The sequence below is a fragment of the Rhinolophus ferrumequinum genome, chromosome 3 (assembly GCF_004115265.2).
Source record: "Rhinolophus ferrumequinum isolate MPI-CBG mRhiFer1 chromosome 3, mRhiFer1_v1.p, whole genome shotgun sequence".
Taxonomy (NCBI): domain Eukaryota; kingdom Metazoa; phylum Chordata; class Mammalia; order Chiroptera; family Rhinolophidae; genus Rhinolophus; species Rhinolophus ferrumequinum.
In genome coordinates this window covers 3,288,851-3,308,754 of record NC_046286.1, presented here as the reverse complement: position 1 = coordinate 3,308,754, position 19,904 = coordinate 3,288,851, and the positions used below count along the sequence as shown (strand labels likewise).

General features: G+C 44.4%; 1 protein-coding gene across 2 annotated transcripts; it reads left to right on the top strand.

Annotated features, from left to right (window-relative positions):
• The first annotated feature begins 1,708 nt into the window (after positions 1-1,708).
• On the top strand, positions 1,709-11,759 carry TAP2 (transporter 2, ATP binding cassette subfamily B member). 2 transcript variants are annotated; one of them, XM_033103020.1, is made up of 13 exons: positions 1,709-1,880; positions 2,098-2,119; positions 2,313-2,813; positions 2,901-3,015; positions 5,021-5,151; positions 5,415-5,620; positions 7,789-7,986; positions 8,157-8,285; positions 9,410-9,598; positions 9,781-9,954; positions 10,120-10,279; positions 10,571-10,707; positions 11,079-11,759. In XM_033103020.1, the coding sequence occupies exons 3-13, from the start codon at positions 2,321-2,323 to the stop codon at positions 11,259-11,261; spliced, it is 2,115 nt and encodes a 704-aa protein (XP_032958911.1). In that variant the 5' UTR covers positions 1,709-1,880; positions 2,098-2,119; positions 2,313-2,320; the 3' UTR covers positions 11,262-11,759. The 2 variants fall into 2 exon arrangements, with proteins under 2 accessions (XP_032958911.1, XP_032958910.1); XM_033103019.1 differs by lacking the exon at positions 2,098-2,119 and having other exon boundaries at positions 1,710-1,880.
• The last annotated feature ends 8,145 nt before the right edge of the window (positions 11,760-19,904 follow it).

Sequence of the window (19,904 nt, the reverse complement as noted above, 5' to 3'; positions counted from 1 at the left end):
GGGGTTGGGGCAGAGTTCATGCTTTTGTGTGTTCTCTATTTCAATGAGCATTCCCCCCACCTCAACCCTCTGGATGCCCCACTAAGCACAATAAAGGAAACCGGTTATGAAAGCCTCTGTGTTGTGGGCTTGGGGCTATGGTTGTTGGGGTGGGGGAGGGGACAGGAAAGAAAAGTTTTTCCTAAGAGAGACTGAAACCCCTACCTAAGAAATGGGGCTTCACCAAATATTTATCGTGGGTATTCCTTCCACACTCCTCTCTCCAGGACCCCAGGAAGCCTGATCGTCTGTGGTCACTTATTTGCAATTTAATTTAGGTTAGGGTCCTGTCTATAGGGACACAACCTGGAGACTTCTGTGTGTGGTCCATTACTAATGGTTTGGGTGTCTGGGAGTAGGGCACCTAGAACAAGTATTTTCGAATTGCAGAGTTGGATGAAAAAGTTTCTACCTTGAATATGTGGTTATTCTAAACATGGGACCATTTACTTCAAATAGTGCTTTAGAGATATTGGATATCAAATGTACAGATGGACATTAGGGGTTCAGTTTCACGATGTGTCATGCTCAGTTGCAAGATGACAGGACCATAATTGAAGAGGAAGTGATAAGGAAGATGCCCTCACGTGGGGAATATGAGGACAAAGTAACCAGGTTAGAGAAATGAGACAGACACGTGGCGTTTTCAGACTCATGCTGGGACTGCGCAGAGTATGGACCACGTTACCTCTGAAAGGAGAAAGAGTTTAAAGGAAAAACTTGAAAGTAGAAAGTACCCGCGCGTAACCCTTTTTTCATTAGGGAGAGATCCTGAAAATCCCAGAATGGACAGGGTTGGAGAAAATTTAGTAATCCCCCACTTCAAATTTCTTCCCCAACCCCCTTCATTTTCCATTTGAAGTGACTCATTGGTAGTCATACCAATAACATTTCAAAAGAGTCATTCAGAATCCCAGTGATCATCCCTTTGTGGATATTTTGAGCGTGGGAGGTAGCTTCGCCCTGAAGAGTTATTTCTGGAATCAACAAATCTGCACGCTCCATAGATAGGCTCTGGGTCAGGCAGGACCTGTGGAAGCCCAGTCACTGTCCTAATCGGTGTTAAACTAGACAACAAACCCAGGCCATTCCCTCATATTAGGTGCTCCCACATATTTGGAACACATTTGGAACACAAATTTGTAGGCATCTGAACACGTGCTCTAGTCAAAGAGCTGTGTTGAGAAGGACAGGTGAAGATAAAGGGTCAGGGCCTTTTCAGCTCAAAATCTGTAAGTGGAAACCTACTTAGGCCCTGGTGAGAGTGGCTGGAGCCTTCTATTTAGGAGAGGTCCTATTTAGGAGAGGTCCTGAGTATTTCTTGCTCAGAACTTGGCTGTTTTTACCCCAAAACCCTAAAACTGGACCTTGGGTTGGGCGGAGAGAGCCGTTCTCAAAACAGGCTCAGAGCTTGAGGTACAAGAGTTTGAGGTAAGAAAATCCAGCGGTTTTCCAATTACAAAGTATCCCAATCCTTGAAACAGCTTTATTTTACTTAAGAGACTTTTTTTTTTTTTTTTTTTTTTTTTTTTAAATTGCCGTAGTTTTCTATTACAGAGTAACTGTTGATAAGGTTGAGAGACTCGCTGGGGGCAGGAGTTGGGGACCGGCTTCGTGTTCTGCAGGTGGCGCGCGCCGCCCGCTGGCCGCCCGGTCCAGAAACAGGGCCTTGGCCCGGGAAGTGAAAGCGAAAGCGGCGGGCGCCGGGACGCCCTCGCTTGGAAGGCGTCGCCAGTGGACCAAAGGGGGAAACGAAGTTGAGGCCTCGGGAGTGGATTTCAGAGCTCCGTCAGCAGCACTTCACGGAAAGACCTCGGGACTGCAGTCCCGAACCGCCGCTGGTGAGCTCGTGCGGATGGAAACCTGGAGCGCTAACGGGGATGCATCCGAACCCACCCTTCCCCCGCCCCCGCCGCGGTCCAGCTTCCTGCCTCCCTCGAACCCGGAGGATGTTAGGGAACCGGGCAGCGACTACCCAGCTCTTTGGAACTCCGCCTGCATCTGGCGGGGGCAGAGTGGGGGAGGGGGTCACGGTTTTTTTTTTTTTTTTTTTTAAAGGATGAAGGCACCTGAAGGCCAGGTTTCCCAGTTTCCTTTGACAGGCAGAGTGCCTTCTGTCATGGGGCACAGGGCACCCAGGCACCCAGGAGGTGTTTCAGGATAGGATCGGAGAAAATGAGAAGCCAATGGACGGGTCGGGCGGAGTGGGGATGGGGAGGACAAGGGTAAGGATTGGTACTCCACTTCTCTAATTTCTCACCTTAATCCCGTAGCTCCCACCATGCGGCTCCCTGACCTGAGACCCTGGGCCTCCCTGCTGCTGGCGGACTCCGCTTTACTCTGGCTGCTTCAGGGGACTCTGGGGACGCTGCTTCCCCGAGGGCTTCCAGGCCTATGGCTGGAAGGGACCCTGCGACTCGGAGGACTGTGGTGGCTGCTAAAGCTGGGAGGGCTGCTGGGATTTGTGGGAACACTGCTGCCCCTGCTCTGCCTGCTGGCCCCCCTGTTCCTGTCCCTGAGGGCCCTGGTCCCGGGGGCCTGGAGTGCTCCCCCAGTCAGAGTGGCTTCAGCCCCTTGGAGCTGGCTGCTGCTGGGCTATGGGGCTGCAGGGCTAAGCTGGGCAGTGTGGGCTGTGCTGAGCCCTCCGGGAGCCCAGGACAGGGAGCAGGGCCAGGAGAACAACAAGGCCTTGATGTGGCGGTTGCTGAAGCTCTCCAGGCCAGACCTGCCTTTCCTCGCTGCTGCCTTCTTCTTCCTTGTGATGGCCGTGTGGGGTGAGTCAGGAGAGGTATTGGGAAGTGGAGGTGGGAGAAGGGCCTTGGCACCAGCACATTCATCTCTCGTCCTTCATGCTCTTTCAGGTGAGACATTAATCCCTTACTATTCTGGTCGCGTGATTGACATCCTGGGAGGTGATTTTGACCCTGAAGCTTTTGCCAGCGCCATCTTTTTCATGTGTCTTTTCTCCTTTGGGAGGTAGGTGATGGGTGATTGGGTCCATCTGCTAACCCCAAATATTTACAGGGGCCCTCACTTTCCTGTTTTCAGATTCTTCTGTGCACCAAGTACGAAGTAGTTAAACTAAAATGTGCATGTATGTATTTATTTACCATTCTATTTCATGCATCCATTCATGCATTCCTTCATTCACCATATTTGCCCATCTTCAAAGTGTATATTACATTATTATAGTACAAGTATGGTGTGTGTTGTACAAAAGGAGTTCATGTGTCAAACGCAGTGTCTCTCAGGTGCCTCTCAACATTTTTATCTCCGTGAAATTCCTTTTCTGTTTTCCATCTTCTACTTCCCACCCTAAGTTTGTTTCCAAAGTTATCCTCCTGTCAGGTGGGCATGTTTCTCCCTCCGGGCCCTTCTCCCCTTACTCATCTTGTCACTTGCTGAAGATCTTACTCTAATGCTTACCACCTTTCTTTCCAGTATCTTTACTCTTTTCTACATCATTTGCTTTTCCCTCCCTTGTTAGACATACCTGGGAGTCTGCTGTCTGCTAACTAACTGACTAACTAACTGACTAACTAACTAGTAACTAACTACACGATGGGGCCGGGACCAGGATGAGGTGAGTGAGGCACCTGGGGTGCACTACTTAAGGAGTTGCTCACTCCCAAGGCCTTGCAAGTCCCTTGTGGCCTTGCCCTAGTACCAGCCTGAGGCCACTCCTTTGTGTGGTCATGTTTCATTTAGAATGCCTCCGAAACCAGTTCTTTATCATGCCTTCATTGCCTACTTGCTACTTTGTTGAAACCAATTACTCAAAAGTGAATTTCTCATTGATCAAGCTTTTTTAAAAAAAGTTAGTCCTCAGTTCTCTTTGCTTCTCTGTAGCACTTGGCATTTCAATAATATCTTATTATTGATCTCTTTTTTCAGTTAGCTGTTATGAACTCCCTTTTTACTTCCCAGTCCACTCTCCTTCCTCCAGAGAATTTTCCTTTTCTGGACCCTGAAATACGGACTATTCTCGCGACTGAGTTCATTGATCTTTAAGAACGTTTTTTCCAATTGAGCTAAGTCAGTTCGTCTCTGCAGGAGACTCCAAGATCCATATCTCCATGCCCAGCTCCAGTCTTGTAATCCAGTTGGCTCCTTGACATTTCCCTTGGATAACCCACTCTCATCTCACTCCACATCCCCAGAGCTGCAAGTACATCCCACGCCCACCTGGTGGCTCCCTCTTCCTGTTTCCCTTCAGGAAACCATCAGTGTCCTGGGCCCCACGCAGCAGCATTGTGATGCCTTTCTCATGTTCACAACTGGCCCTGTCATTTTTACTTTCAAAATGTGTCTCCTGTGGCTCCTTTCTCACTATGATCACCGAAGTCCAAACGTTCATCATTTTATGTCTGACTATGTCCCAACAGCCTTCTAAACGTGGTAACTAGATTTGTATCAGAAACCCATATTTTGTAAAATACCTGCTTCCGTGCTTTCACATGTTTCCTTCACGTTTTATTGTAAAAATCTGGTTGGTCTAAGAGAAGTTCTCCAACTCCAGGGGCGATAGAGATGGGGAACGGCCTGACTCTGAGGCCGACTCAGAGACTGGGCAGCAGGGAGTTCATTGCTGCGATTCCCACAGTGAAGTATCTGGGACTAGGAAGAAGGACTTTGAGGGGGACAGAGGGAAGCCTGGACAGAGGCCAGGTTCCCAGTATCTTCATTTCTGCCATATTCTTCCCTTGTGTCTAGTACGGTGTGAACTCCATAAATACTGATGAGTTTGTACGTGTTAGGATTTTGTTCTCACGTCTAGCTCACCATGTCCTCTTTTTTTCTTCCTCTGTTTATTCCTGCCCCTCTCGCCTCTCTCCCTCTTATTTGTTTCTGTCCTGCCTCTCATGTTATTCTTGCCCCATCTTTGTATTTCTTTTCATTCTGTGCCTTCTCCTCGCTTTCCTCACTTATCCCCTCCTTCTCTGTCTCTCCCTTCATCCTCCTGTCCGCTCCCTATCCACAGCTCGCTGTCTGCCGGCCTCCGAGGAGGCTCCTTCACCTTCATCATGTCCAGAATCAACCTGCGGATACGGGAGCAGCTTTTCTCCTCCCTCCTGCGCCAGGACCTCGGTTTCTTCCAGGAGACTAAGACAGGTGGGGCCTGGAGTCCAGGTTTGGGGTTCCCCTGGGCCCCTGTCGCTCATTTACCCTCCACCACTCAGCCTCTCCCGTCGCCTGCACCCATGGGGCCAGGGCCTGGAGCTGCTTCTCTCTCTTCTGGGCCGGGGTGGCGAGGCAGCCTCCACTGGTGTCCCCAAAGGTGAGGGAGGCTGTTCAGAGGAGGGGGCTGTGCCAGAGGGGCGGTCAGGAGGGAGTCTCATTACACATGGTCTCCTCACCTGCTCCGTCCTCCCCAGGGGAGCTGAATTCAAGGCTAAACTCGGATACCAAACTGATGAGTTCCTGGCTTCCTCTTAATGCCAATGTGCTCTTGAGAAGCTTGGTGAAAGTGGTGGGACTGTACAGCTTCATGCTCAGCCTGTCGCCTCGACTCACCTTCCTGTCTCTGCTCGAGGTGCCTCTCATGATGGCAGCCGAAAAGGTGTACAATGTCCGCCATCGGGTATGTGTGGCGTTAGGGAGCCTTCCTGGAGGTCTTCTCTTCTCAGCACTTAGGGCGGCAGTTCTGACAGGCTTCACATGCCCACGACCCCTGGGTGTGTGTGTGTGTGTGTGTGTGTGTGTGTGTGTGTGTGTGTGAGAGGGAAGGAGGAAGGGAGGGCACCTTTTTCTGGGGAGAGGGTAATTTTCATCAGATTCTCAAAAGAGTCTGTAACTTTCCCACAAAAGTTTAAAAATGCCATATTAGAGGGTCTTAGGTAGAGAGTTTCCCCCTTGATAATCAGCAGGAGTGTAACAAAAGTGGAACGTGCGATCAGGAAGACCTGAGTCTGAATGTTAAGTCCACCATCTCTCTCTGTTTTAAAAGAATTGTATTAAAATGTACATAACATAAAATTTACCATTTTAACAATTTTAAATGAATCATTTCAGTGGCATTAAATTCTTTGATATTGTTGTGCAACGTTCACCACCATCCATCTACAGAACTTTTTTCATCTTCCCAACCTGAAACTCAGTACCCATTAAACGATAATTCCCCATTCCTCCTATGTCAGCCCCTGGCAACCACCATTCTGCTTTCTGTCTCTATAGACTTGATTACTTTCGATATTCTATGAATGGGTTCACACAGTATTTGTCTTTTTGTGACTGGCTTATTTCACTTAGCGTAACGTCTTCAAAGTTCATCCATGTGGTAGCATGTGTCAGAATTTTCCTCCTTTTTAAGGCGGAATAATATTCCATCGATGCACAGAGCACCATTTTATTTATCCATTCATGTAGTGATAAACTCTTGGGTTGCCCCCACCTTTTGGCTCCTGTGCATAATGCTGCATGAGCAGGGGTGTGCAAATATCTGTCTGAGTCTCTGCTTTCAGTTCTTTTGGGTACATTCCCAGAAGTAGGGTTGCTGGATTGTATGGTAACTTTATTTCTGATTTTTTGAAGAGCCACCATACTGTTCTCCACAGCAGCTGCACCATTTTGCATTTTTACTGGCAATGCCCAGAGCTTCAGTTTCTCCACATCCTTCTCCTACACTTGTTATCTTCTGTTTTGTTTTTAAAAATTACATTCCTAATACTTACTTATCTTATAACTGGAAGTTTGTACCTTTTGACCACCTTCATCCAGTTTCCCTGCCCTCCTATCTCTATCTCTCTATTCCCTATCTCTCCTAAGATCTCTTTTTCTATGAATTTGGTGTTTTATTTTTTTATATTCTACATGTAAATGAGCTCATACAGTTTTTATCTTTCTCTGTCTGACTTACCTCACTTAGCATAATGCCCTCAAAGGTCCATCCACGGTGTCTCAAAAGGCAAGATTTCCTTTTTAATGGCTGAATAATTGTTTGTGTGTGTGTGTGTGTGTGTGTGTGTGTGTGTGTGTATGTATCACCTTTTAAAAAAAATAACAGCCATCATAATGATTGTGAGGTGATATCTCATTATGCTTTGATTTGTATTCCTAGTGATTAGTGATATTGAACATCATTTTATTGGAGAAATGTCTATTCAAGTTCTTTGCTCATTTTGAATTGTTTTTAAATCGTTGAGTTCTTTATATATTCTGGATATTATCCCTTTAACAGATATATGATTTGTAAATATTCTCTCCCATTCTGTGGATTTCCTTTTCACTCTACTGATAGAGTCTTTTGATGCACGAAATTTTTAAATTTTCATGAAATCCAATTTATCTATTTTTATTTTTTGTTTCCTGTGCTTTTGGTGTCATATCCAAGAAACCATTACCAAATCTGGTGTCATGAAGCTTTCCCCCTGTGTTTTCTTCTAAGAGTTTTATAGGTTTAGCTCTTAGGTTTAGGTCTTCGAGCCATTTTAAGTTACATCTGTTAACTAGCTGTGGCTCCTTGGGAAACTGCCCCTTCTTTGTTCATTCAGACACTGGGGGTGGTTTGAATTAGCTCAAATGAAGGTTAAAAAAAAATGAGTATCTCCTCTACTGCCCAGCACTGAGAGCTCAGTAATCAAAATCCCTCCCTCCTTCGCTCTCATTATTCCTTCTTGATATAAATATCAGGAAGAGAGAAAGATAACAGTCTGATATTTTTAGGTAGATTGAAGAGCATCCCGGGGTTGGAGTGAGACATGGGGTCTGCTGTCTTCTGTAGAATCATCCTGATGTCTCCTGCTTTTCCAGGCAGTGCTTCTGGAGATCCAGGATGCGGTGGCAAAGGCGGGGCAGGTGGTGCGGGAGGCAGTCGGAGGGCTGCAGACTGTGCGCAGTTTTGGGGCCGAGGAGCACGAGGTCTGTCGCTATAAGGAGGCCCTTGAACGATGCCGACAGCTGTGGTGGCGCCGAGACCTGGAACGGGCTCTCTACCTGCTCCTACGGAGGGTGAGAAGGCTGAGTGGCGGGTGGAAGGGCCCAGGGAGGGGCAGGGAAAGCATGGGAAGCCTACGGCTGGCTCTGGGGTCCCTGCTGCTCAGTATGCTGGGGACAGGGAGGGGAAAGAGTGGGAAGTCTCGCTCAGCCTCACGTTACCACCCCTCCCCACCCCTTGCCAGATGGTGCACTTGGGGATGCAGGTGCTGATGCTGAGCTGTGGGCTGCAGCAGATCCTGGCCGGGAACCTCACCCGGGGCGGGCTGCTCTCCTTTCTGCTCTTCCAGGAGGACGTGGGCCACTATGTGCATGTGAGTTGGGAGCCACGCATGCTCTTTTTGTTCCCTTCTGTTTTTCTCTCTGCCTTCCGAGTCTTCGGCTTTGTTGGTTCCCCTTAAAAATAGAAAGCAAAACAAAACAATCCCAGTTTATTGTGTTTTGAAGAATTTAAAACATAGGCATAAAAGCCAAAAGACAAACTATAACGAACCCACATGTATCCATCACCTGCTTGAACAGTTGTCCATTCATGACCAATGTTGTTTCGTCTGTACCCCACCTTCTTTCCCCATCCATATTATTTTGAAGCAAACTCAAGATATAGTTTCACCTGTAAATATTTCACTATGTATCTCTAAAATATAAACATTAAAAATTAAACCACAAAGCCAGTATCACAAAGCCAAGATGAAAAGTTAACAATAATTCCTAAAATTCATCAAATATAGTCAGTGCTCAAATTTCCACGTGTCTGATACATGTAATATAAGTGTATATATTACATTTATCTCTCTTGTATATGTCTGTGGTGACATCAGCCATTGATGCTCAGTGCCTACATCCATTAACTTAGGAGTTGCAGAAATGGCGACACTACCATTCCTTTATTCATTAGCTGGAAGAGACTTCACCTCATCTACTATTTGGTTACCCAGTCGTGCAGTTTGATTAGGAAAGGCGGAGCGAACATTTGGTTCTTTCCCTGTATTTACCAGTTTTCAAAAATAATTAGTTATTTCATTTCAGGCTTTATTTTATAATTTCCCCAGACATTTGTTAAACACCTTTTATGTGTGGAGCGCTTGGATGGTTACCAAAGTGAGGTAGGCACAGTGCCTGCTTCTAAGGCGTTCCCTGTCTGATTAGGCAAGATGGCCCAGTGCACAAGTAACACAAAAGTAACTGAAAAGGGCTGGGATAGAAGTCGCGCTGTGTGGGAGGGTATGGACGTCTCCATCCTTTACGATCGGAACAGTGGAGTATTGGTGCTGTTTTAAATTCCATCCAAATTGCGCATTGAAAGGTAGATGATCCTTTCTGGATGAGGGGAGAAGTGTGGCTGGGCTGGGGTCGGCCGAGGTATGTGACGAGCTGGGAAGTTGGTTTCTGGTGGATCTATGTTTGATTAGCTGCCCCCTCCACTCCTGTTTTCCAGACCCTGGTGTACATGTACGGGGATATGCTGAGCAACGTGGGGGCAGCTGAGAAGGTTTTTTGCTACCTGGACCGACAGCCAAATCTGCCTCCACCGGGGACACTGGCCCCCCCCACTCTGCAGGGGCGAGTGGAATTCCAGGATGTGTCCTTTGCGTATCCCAATCGCCCTGACCAGCCTGTGCTCAAGGTGCCTGACAGAGGCCACGCGGAGGGAACTGGACCCCTCGCTCCCTGCTGCTTCCGTGTGACCAGGCATCGTGGCCTGTAGATCACTGGCTTCTGAGAAGCCCATCTTACCTCGGATAGAAAGAGAAGGGAGGGGTCCTGAGGGAGAAGAGGAAGGCCCCTTACTCTTTCCGGCTTTTCTAGGGGCTGACGTTCACCCTACATCCCGGTCAGATGACTGCACTGGTGGGACCCAATGGGTCTGGGAAGAGCACAGTGGCTGCCCTGCTGCAGAATCTGTACCAGCCCACCGGGGGGAAGCTGCTGCTGGATGGCGAGCCCGTCTCCCAGTATGAACACCGCTACCTGCACCGACAGGTGTGTGGGGGGAAGAAGGATGGGAGATCGGAGGGAAGTAACATGTGCAGACAGAGCGTGGGAGGTCGTGGGAAGAAACAGGAGTCCGTTCTGAGGGAGGCAGGCAAGGAGGCGCCCTGCCCTGGGGGTTCACACCCCGGCCTCTGCTCCCATTACTGCGCACAGGTGGTTTTGATTGGGCAGGAGCCTGTGCTGTTCTCGGGTTCCGTGAGGGACAACATCACTTACGGGCTGGAGAGCTGCAGTGACGAAAAGGTGATGGCCGCTGCCCAGGCTGCCAGAGCTGATGAGTTTATAACAGAAATGGAGCATGGGCTGTATACAGGTACCTTCAGCCAAAAGAGAAGCTGGAGCTTATTCGTGGGGGCAGGGCTGTGTGCCTCTAAGTCAGTGTTTGCGGTTCCCTTGCCCTTTCTGGCTCCCACTTCCCCGCCTTCCCCAGCGCCTCGAGCTGTCCGCAGGCAGCCCCAGCCGGTCTCCACCCCAGCACCCTCCTTACGCGGGCCCTCAGACCTCCTACCTGGTGCTAGTGGAAACACCAGTTGTGTCCCTTTTTGTGGGGGGGTGTCGACGTGGTCACTTGTGTCTGAGGAAGGTTACTTCTCGGTTTCCTCAGATGTGGGGGAGAAAGGGAACCAGTTGGCTGTGGGACAGAAACAACGTCTGGCGATTGCTCGGGCCCTTGTGCGGGACCCGCGGGTCCTCATCCTGGATGAAGCCACCAGTGCGCTGGACGTCCAGTGTGAGCAGGCTGTGAGTACTGGGGCGGGAGGGGCAGGGGACATGGGACCTGATGGGTCAGGTGTGAAGGACCAGCCTGTGCAGAATCAGCCAGAGGGGGGACGACGGCCCACTAGTGGAAGGAGTGTCTGCCTTCTTAGCGGTGGGGAATGGAATGGAGAACATGGGTGTGGGGACCGTCCCACTGGGGATTCTGCATGGCTGCATCTCCCATCCGCTAGTACCGCTGAGAGAAGGGCGGCGCAGCCCTTTACCATCCGCTCTTTCCTACCTTCTCATGCGTCATGCCTTCTTTACCCGCAACCGCAAGAGATGGTGCCCAGTGGGGTGTGGTGTCCAGTCCCACTCCTACCTTCCTGAGGTTTTATGATCCCCCCTTTCAGCTGCAGGACTGGCAGTCCCGCGGGGACCGGACGGTGCTGGTGATCGCTCACAGGCTGCAGACGATTCAGAAAGCTGACCAGATCCTGGTGCTCAGGCAGGGGGAGCTGCAGGAGCGCGCCCAGCTCATGGAGGGGCAGGACCTCTACTCCCGCCTAGTGCAGCAGCAGCAGCTGCAGGACTGAGGCCCGGGGACACTGCGCCCCCTCGTGGCCATCGTCATGACCCGAGCAGCGCCCGCTTGGGGTCTCCCTGCGGCGGTGCCTCTGGTACCCTAGTTAGTTGTTCCTGAAGCTGGAAGGATGATGGACATTTGGACCACGTGTGCTTTTGCCAGGGCCGGGGACGGGGTGCTGATGAACAGAGCTTTGTCTGGTGGCATAATAAGTATATTTTAAAATATTTTTCCTTATTATATAAATAGCACACATTCATACAGAAAAATAAACCTGACCCTTGTTTCACTTCCCAGAGATAACCACGGTTACTATTTTGCTGGTTATCCTGTCAGTTTTTTATCTGTTCTTGATGTACATATTAGGCAATGTGACATAAATATTCATGAGGTTGCCTTCCTGTAGCCTTCCCCATTCCCACCAGTGTCGGATATATTGGGGGAACTAGGGCATGGAGGGGTAGAGCACAGTTCCATAATGAATAATGTTAATAAAAAGTTGATAATACCTACTGTTTATGGAGTTTTAATATGGGCAGGAACTATGCTAAATATTTTTCATGTATTACCATTTTTTAGTCATCCTCAACCCTGTGAAGTTGGTTATTATTATCCCCGTTTTAGAGATGAGGAAACTTAGTCTCAAAGAGATTAAATAACTTTCCCAAGGTTCTACAGGGGTGGAGTTGGCATCTGAATCTGGGGTCAGGCCTGACCCCAGAGTCTACACTCCCAACTAACAAATTACATTGCATTTTATGTTCGTAATCTCTAATTCATAATGAGATCAAGTAAAGCTCTTCCTTCTTGCTCCGAATAGCTCTGAGTCCATTATCTTTCTAGCCCCATGTTTATAACTTTCATTCATACTCTTAGACTATCTCACCTCCGAAGAGGGTTCCCTATTGTTGGTTCACCTCTTCCAGCCATTGTTCATGAAGTCACTGTTCTTTCTAGGAGGCACAGAGAACGATGTCACTTCGGTAAAACCCTGCAGGTGCTCTGCATCGCTTTCTGCTCAGGTCTTTCTCAGCGCACACAGGGTTCTCCAGCCTGTTTGTCCAGTGCTCTCCTGTTGCTCCAGACACACCAAAGTCCGGCCCTCCTAATACCTCTGTGCCTTTGCATGTGATTGCCCTGCACTACCCTCCCCCGATTTACTCCAAGTTCTTCAGACTTAACTCAGGGTTTAGTTCTTCCAGGAAGCCTTCCGGTATCTCCTCCGTCCGGAGGACGTGCCCTTTCCATGTGCACCCTTGCGCTGGGGGTGCACCTCTTTCTCAGCCTTTATTAAACTCTGTAACCCTCCCCCCCTTTGTCCTTCCACTAGACCATCAAAGGCGGGGAGGGAGGCCATGTATCATAATAAGCTTTATACTGCCTGGTACAGCGCTCGATTCATAGTGAACAATAATACATGTCTGTTGGATAAACGCATAAATCTCTTTCCTCCACTGTCCTCATTCTCCATCATCCCTACATGGACCAACCACTGAAATCCAAAGCTGTACACATTAACTGGTTACTGGGAGGCACTTACCTTTGAAGTTTCCTATTCTAGGAAACAGAAGCTTTCACATTCCGGGAAATAGCAGGTACTTTCCAGCCCTAGCAATGAACCAGCCAGAACTTGTGTTGTTTGGATTTTTTTCTGCCTGGCAACTGTTGGGAGCAGGGTGGGGTCAGAGCAGGGCGTTCCTTCTGCAGATAAGCCTTTGCTTGTCCTGCTGCTGCCTAGCTAGCTGCCCCACACCTGTTCATCTCTCAGGTATCACTAGGGTGAAATATGCATTTGGTCAGAGTGAAGGTTGGCCTGATTCTTTCCCCTCCCCATCAAATGCCCTTCCTCTGTTCATAAAAGAAGAATAATAATTTCTGTATCTCCCAACCTTATGGAAACTTCAGCTCTCATTGAAGAAGATGATCTATTAAAATTCACTGATAGAGGCCGGCCCGGTGGCTCAGATGGTTGGAGCTCCGTGCCCCTAACTCAACTCCGAAGGCTACCGGTTCGATTCCCACATGGGCCAGTGGGCTCTCAACCACAAGGTTGCCAGTTCGATTCCTCGACTCCTGCAAGGGATGGTGGGCTGTGCCCCTGCAACTAGAAACGGCAACTGGACCTGGAGGTGAGCTGCGCCCTCCACAACTAAGATTGAAAGGTCAACAATTTGACCTGGGAAAAAAGGCCTGGAAGTACACACTGTTCCCCAATAAAGTCCTGTTCCCCTTCCCCAATAAAATCTTTAAAAAAAAAAAAAATTCACTGATAGCCCCAGTACAGTGACTCCCACAGACTCAATACTTGAAACCTGCAAGGCATCATGAAAATAATGGAGCAGTCAGTCAATCCTACTTCACAGAAAGGGAAACTGGCCTGAAATCACACAGCTAATCAGCGATAGATCTGGAAGGAAAACTCAGGCATTCTGATGGGCAGTACAGGAAGATGCAGCAGACCTTACGATGTACTGGGATTTGTTCTCTCAGGGGAATCATCCAAGTAAGCCTTATGTCAGGGACATAGATAAATAATCCCTGACAGTCGATGTAGTCCCTCTAGACCAGGGGTGTCCAAACTGTGGCCCACGGGCCAACTGCAGCCCGCAATCCATTTTTAATTGGCCCGCAGCAAATTCCAAAACTATATTTAGTTTACTTAAATAAACCAGGTGAGGCAATACTACTTCAGCTCAAGTGAGTGGCCCGGCTGTTTGTGTATTTTACCGCATACGGCCCTTGGTGAAAACCGTTGAAAAAAGTTTGGACACCCCTGCTCTAGACAGACAAACCCCTACACACCTGGTGTGTCTGGTAACCATAGATACTAGTAATTCTGACTTTCCCAAAGTTCTAGTTCTTTTCATTTACCCCTCCTACTCTACAACACATTTGATTTCCTTTTCTTCTTCTCACTTACCTTCAGTATCTTCCCCACTCAGTCATGTTTTACTCTTTCCAAAGGAAGCTATGAGTGGAAAGGGGGAGCCTTAGGAAACGCTCAGATTTCTTTGGAGCCCCAAACAACCTCCACCCCATCTGCCCTGCCCAGCACTGGATTTCAAGTCCTTTGTGCCCCGGTCAAGTGGGGTAACCACAGCAGGGCTGTCGTGAACCAAGATGAGCGAGAGTGGAGCTAGACTTTTGGGGAAAGGACTAGGGAATGAGGAAAACAAAGATCTTCCTTGTATCGGGCTCAGTGAGTGAAAGGGGCACCCATTTATTTGAGTCTGATGCCATCTAGTGGTTCGAGGAAATACTGGGTTTCCAACCCAAAGTTTTATGGACTCGTGAATTATAATAATTCAATAATGATAACGATCATTAATTGAGTCCTTCCTGCGTGGTACCACTGTGCTAAGTGCATGATATACTCGTACATCTCCTTATCTTCAGGATAATCCTGTGTGGTAGATATTGCTCCCAATTCTAGGAATGAGAAAATGGAGATTTAGAAACATTTAGTAACTTGCCTGCATCACACAGCTAAGAACAGGTAGACTCTGCCTAACTTTATAACAAAACTCCTCGAAAGAGTTGCCTGTATTTCCTGTATCCACTTACCCCCCTACTATTCTCTTTTTTAAAGATACAATTTATCTGAATAGGCAATATATTAATGTGGTTTAAAACTCAAAAGGCACGAAAAGGTATACAGAGGAAAGCCTCGCTCCCATCCTCCCCTATAGTTTGCCAATACCCTTCAATAAGCTTTCCATGCTCTGAGCTTTATATTTATCCTTCCAGAGAACTTTAATGTATATTTAAGCATGTATGTGTATATATTCTTTCTCCCTATTTTTACAAATAGCAGTTCCCTAAATTCCTTGTTCTGAACTTTACTTTTTAAACTGTAGAAATATATGACTATATAGTATTCTTTTTATAGAAGAACCATATTTCATTTAGCCTGTCTCCTCCTACCTAGGAGTAGTTGAGTTATTGGAAGTCTTTCACTATTATAATCAATGCTTGCATAGCCATTATAATACACGTGTGTGCGAAATTCACTGGGATCAAATCCTGAAGGGGGAGTTGCTGAGTCCAAGTTTATATGTATTATTAATATTGATAGATACCACAAAACTGCCTTCATAGAGAATGTATTAATGTACAGTTCCACCAGCAATATATGAGTTTATCTATTTCCCCACATTCTCACCAACACAGAGTTTTGTTAACTTTTTAGATTTTGCCAATCTTATGGATAAAGGGTAGCATCATATTGTTGTCATTTGCTTTTCTTTTATTACCACTTAAGTAAGAACCCAGAAAGAAAAATTGGGATGCAAGAAACAAAAATGAGAAACACAACAAAAACAGAAAACCTGTCTAAAATATTGGTAAATCAGAAAGAGAAAAGTAAAATGAGTATAACTATAAAAATAACTAACAATAATAACTTTTAAATTTAAAAACAAGACAGAAAAATCAGAAATAACATGAGAATGAGGCAGATAAATAAAAGTATTCTAAAATCCTTGTCTTGTTTGGAAGGAGGATAGGGATATTGATTAACTTCAATTGTTAATCGTTCAAGTTGTCATGTTAAAAATGTAGGGGTAACTCTTAACTAATAGAATTTAAAACTCTTAAGCCAGTAGAGGGAAATTAGAAATTACTTTAAAATGTAATCAATTTAATATAAATCATGAAAGGAGAAAAAAAGAAAGAAACATAAAATAGAAAACAATATGTGATAATAGAAACAAATCCAGAAAACTTGGTAATCCAATATATGTAAATAACTTAAATTTAAGAGTTAAAAGAAAGAAGTTCTCAGAATGGATTAATAGAAGTGTTATATACTCTTCACATGAGTCACAAAAAATCCCTAAAGACATGAAAAAATTAAAATCAAGACATGCAATTCAATACACAAAGCTAGCAATAACAGAAGACAGCTTGTGTGGTTACATTGATATTTAAAAATGCAGTCTAAGACCAAAGGCAACGGTAGAGACAAAGATGATCATTGCATAATGATAACAAGAAGTCACCAGATCATTATACAAAAACTGAATCCTTCTGCACCAAGCAACAAAGTCACAAAATATATAAGAAGATGTAGACAGAATTACAAAGAAATTGATCACTAAAAACACATTTCTTAATAATTTCAGATTAAGCGGAAAAATGAGTAAGGATATAGAATAAGCTTGCTAATGGCCTTGTCTGTAATATCTGGGAGTCAAAAGATACCCCTTAAAACTGATAAGACAAGTAATGGTATTAGAAGGTATTTAGGAATACAAAGTTAAGCACAAAGAAAGTGGGACAGTAAGAGAGAAGATATAAGCTAGTTTTATGATATTCATAGTAGAAAACTAATAACAAACTATCCAAGACAAGAGGGAACAAATTGTATTATATAAAAACAAAATTATCAAGACAATCCCAAAATATACAACTTCTTAAGCAGCTGAAAAACTGCAAGTTAAAAAATCACAAAAAAGACATAGTGAAAGGTTTTTTCAAAGACATACTCATGTAAAAAGCATATTTAACAAAATAATCTCCAATTTACACAGTTTATTTGCTATATTAATAATTGTAAGTGGGCTTCACTCATCCATAAAATAAAAATATTTCTAGATTAGATTAAAAGAAAAACTCTGGTGTTTCCCATATACGAAAGACAAAAATAAAGTGATTCAGAAAGGTTCATTCACTTATTCAACAAATAAAATGATGGGTAAAGGCATCGTAAAAGAATGCAAACAAAAAGGAAGAAAAGGTCAAAATCTTAAACAAAAAATTATAAATCTTATTATTTGGTCTGAAAGTCAGACCAAAAAACAAACAACAAAAATTGAGTAAGACAAAAAGTCACTTTATAATGGAAAGTGTAAAATTCATAATGAATATCTGAGATGTGTAAGTTCTAAGTAACATATAAGCAACTCTCATAAAGCAGAAATTAAGGAGCTAGATACAAGGAAAATATTCAGAAATGTACTACTAATAGGTGACTTTAATTCACTTTTCTCAGGACTTAGACCAAGTAAACAAAAAATAAGTATGACTGCAGAAGATATTATTAACATAATAAAGATTAGATCTGATGGATATATATTTGACATTTTTCATTGAAAATAGAGAATATGACTTTTCAAATGCCAAACAAAATTAATGAAAATCGAGTACATATTATGGCACAAAAAAACTGCAATAAGTTCCTAAAAGTAGGAGTGCTACAGATACTATTCTCTGACCATAATGCAAGAAGCTAGATAATAATAAGAAAATCAAAAAAATAAATGCTCTTCCATATAGAAACTTAAAGAAACGATCTCTTGGGCCAGTTGGGGGTGGGGAATGGGGGGAGGGGAGAAGGACAAATGAAAAACTTCTAGAAAAATGACAATTAAAAATCACATGTCAAAACTTTTGGGATATAGCTAAAGCAGTGCTCAAAGGAGAATTCATGACCTTAATTACTTATATCAGTGAAAGGAAAGAATAAAATCAGTGAATTAAGTGAAAAGTACAACAAAATCAAATGAAAGCAGGAGCAGATAATAAAGATAAAAGCAGAAATCAAAGAGTTAGAAAACTAAATACCAGTAGAATGTATAAATTCGAAATCTTTAAATTTATTTCAGTAAGATAAACATCATCAACAAAAACATAGAGAAGTTGCAAGTAAAGAAAATAAGAAATGACAAGGATAAAATTAATACAGGAACAGGAAAAATCAGAAGAGACTACTTTGTTTAATTTTATAGAAATAAAATTGAAAATTTGGATTAAATCAATAATTCTCTTGAAAAATATACCAAACCAACCCCTACATAGTTAGAATATCTATATAGAATAATTTGCATAGAAGAAGTAGAGTTTTCTTGGGTTATCCCAAAAAAAGCTCAAGGTCCAGATATAGGGGAATGTAATAGTCTTTAAAGGAAAAAAAAAAAGGTAATTCCAATTCTAATTAAATGGCTCAATAGCATAAAAAGCATTGTTTTAATGAAGTGAGTATAATATTGATGTTAAACGATTACAATGCACAAAATAAAAACTGTAGATGAGTTTACTTATTAATGTTGATGCAAAAGTCCTAAAAATGTATTGCAAACAGATGCTAGCACAGATTTTTAAAAAACCATCAGGACCAAGTTGGGTTTGTTCTAGAAAACCTTTGTGAAGTTCATAATATTATAATTTCAGTGAGTAATTCCTAGGAACAGTGAATTCAAATGAACAAATTAGGAGAACAAAAGACCACGAACATTCACTTTTCCAGGATGAGGTGATAGACAAAACCATCATAGGAGAACGGTATCATGTAATACACAAAACTCAGTATTGGGTGGATACACTCATCCAGACATCCTATCAAAGGAGTGATTGCTAATTTAGAAGCCAGAACCTTTAGTCCCTCAGTTCCCAAATGGATTCTCTGGGTGAGACCATGAGTTTGCTTCGGACATTCCAAATTCCAACTGTTTTTGTTGTTTCTCATATCCTTTACCCTTTTCCCTCATGTGACAGCTCCTCTAGGTTGGGACTACAATCACCACTGAGGGAGAATTAAGTGTTTTGAGCTGGCAATGTTCTCACCCTGGTAAAACTCCTTCAATTAAACTGTAGCTCAACACACGGTGTTCTCGAAAACTATGTTTTAATGTTCTGTCTAGTAGCTCAGAATATTTTTCTAACTTATCCAAGCCAGCTTATGTTTCTGGTGATAGGTGAGTGTAGAAAGAGGAACATGAATTTAAATAAACAGCATATTTCAAATTTAAATTCATCAAAATAGCAATTGAAGGGGAATTTATGTCAGGTAATAGGGAGGATTACTTGCTACCCACCTCAAGAAACAACCATATAGATCACGCCCAACTTCTCTCCCTAGAGAACGGGGAGAGAAAGAGGAAGAGAGATGCAAAATATGAACTAACATGAAAAATCTCAGAAAAGCCCGTATCTATATTAAGTAGGGCTCTTGGCTGAAGTCAGACAGGAAGAGAAACTCAAAATGCCCCACCTTGTTTTTCAAGCTCATATAAGTAGAATACAAAAACAAAAATGAGGGGGAAGGAACCAGGCCACAGCCTCTCCCTTTGTTAGCTGTCTCCCCAAGACTGTATCGTCTCTGATAAGCCTGGGGACCCCAGATCCTCTCACTGTAGACATTGACGCTAAGCACAGAAAACGACTCAACAGAGCTTCTAACTGGACAAATCAGATGATTCAGTTCATTTAAGCTGCATCAGAGGCCATTGACAAGGGAAACTCACAGGTTGGTGTTGCTGTCCCTTCTTAGTTCCTACAATAGGCTCTATGCCCTTCCTTGCTTGTGATACACGCGGCCACCGATTTCTTTTTTGTGACAGGCTATGATGCAGGTCTGCCCCAACACCAGTCATAATAAAATTCTTCAGTTATTTTGCCCCTTTGTGCATCTTATCATTACAGAGATACTGAAAGTTGAGAAACAAAGCTTTCCTGGGTTCCCAAGTAAGGAATACAGTGCAATGGAAAAAGCACAGCCGATAGACTTACTAGTTACGTGAACTTTGGTTCATTCTTTCATTACTTCGTCTATATGACGGAGAATCATAGTAGTATGTACTGTGAAGGGTTGTGATGATTCTCTCTCTTCCTCTTTCTCTCTCACTCCCACCCCCACATATTCTTTCACACAGTG

Coding starts and splice junctions, on each gene's coding strand:
- TAP2 (XM_033103020.1), top strand. CDS start 2,321: ATGCGGCTCCCTGACCTGAGACCCTGGGCCTCCCTGCTGCTGGCGGAC. Junction 5,621..7,788: donor TGTACAATGTCCGCCATCGG/GTATGTGTGGCG, acceptor CTGCTTTTCCAG/GCAGTGCTTCTGGAGATCCA. Junction 10,280..10,570: donor GGAGCATGGGCTGTATACAG/GTACCTTCAGCC, acceptor CGGTTTCCTCAG/ATGTGGGGGAGAAAGGGAAC.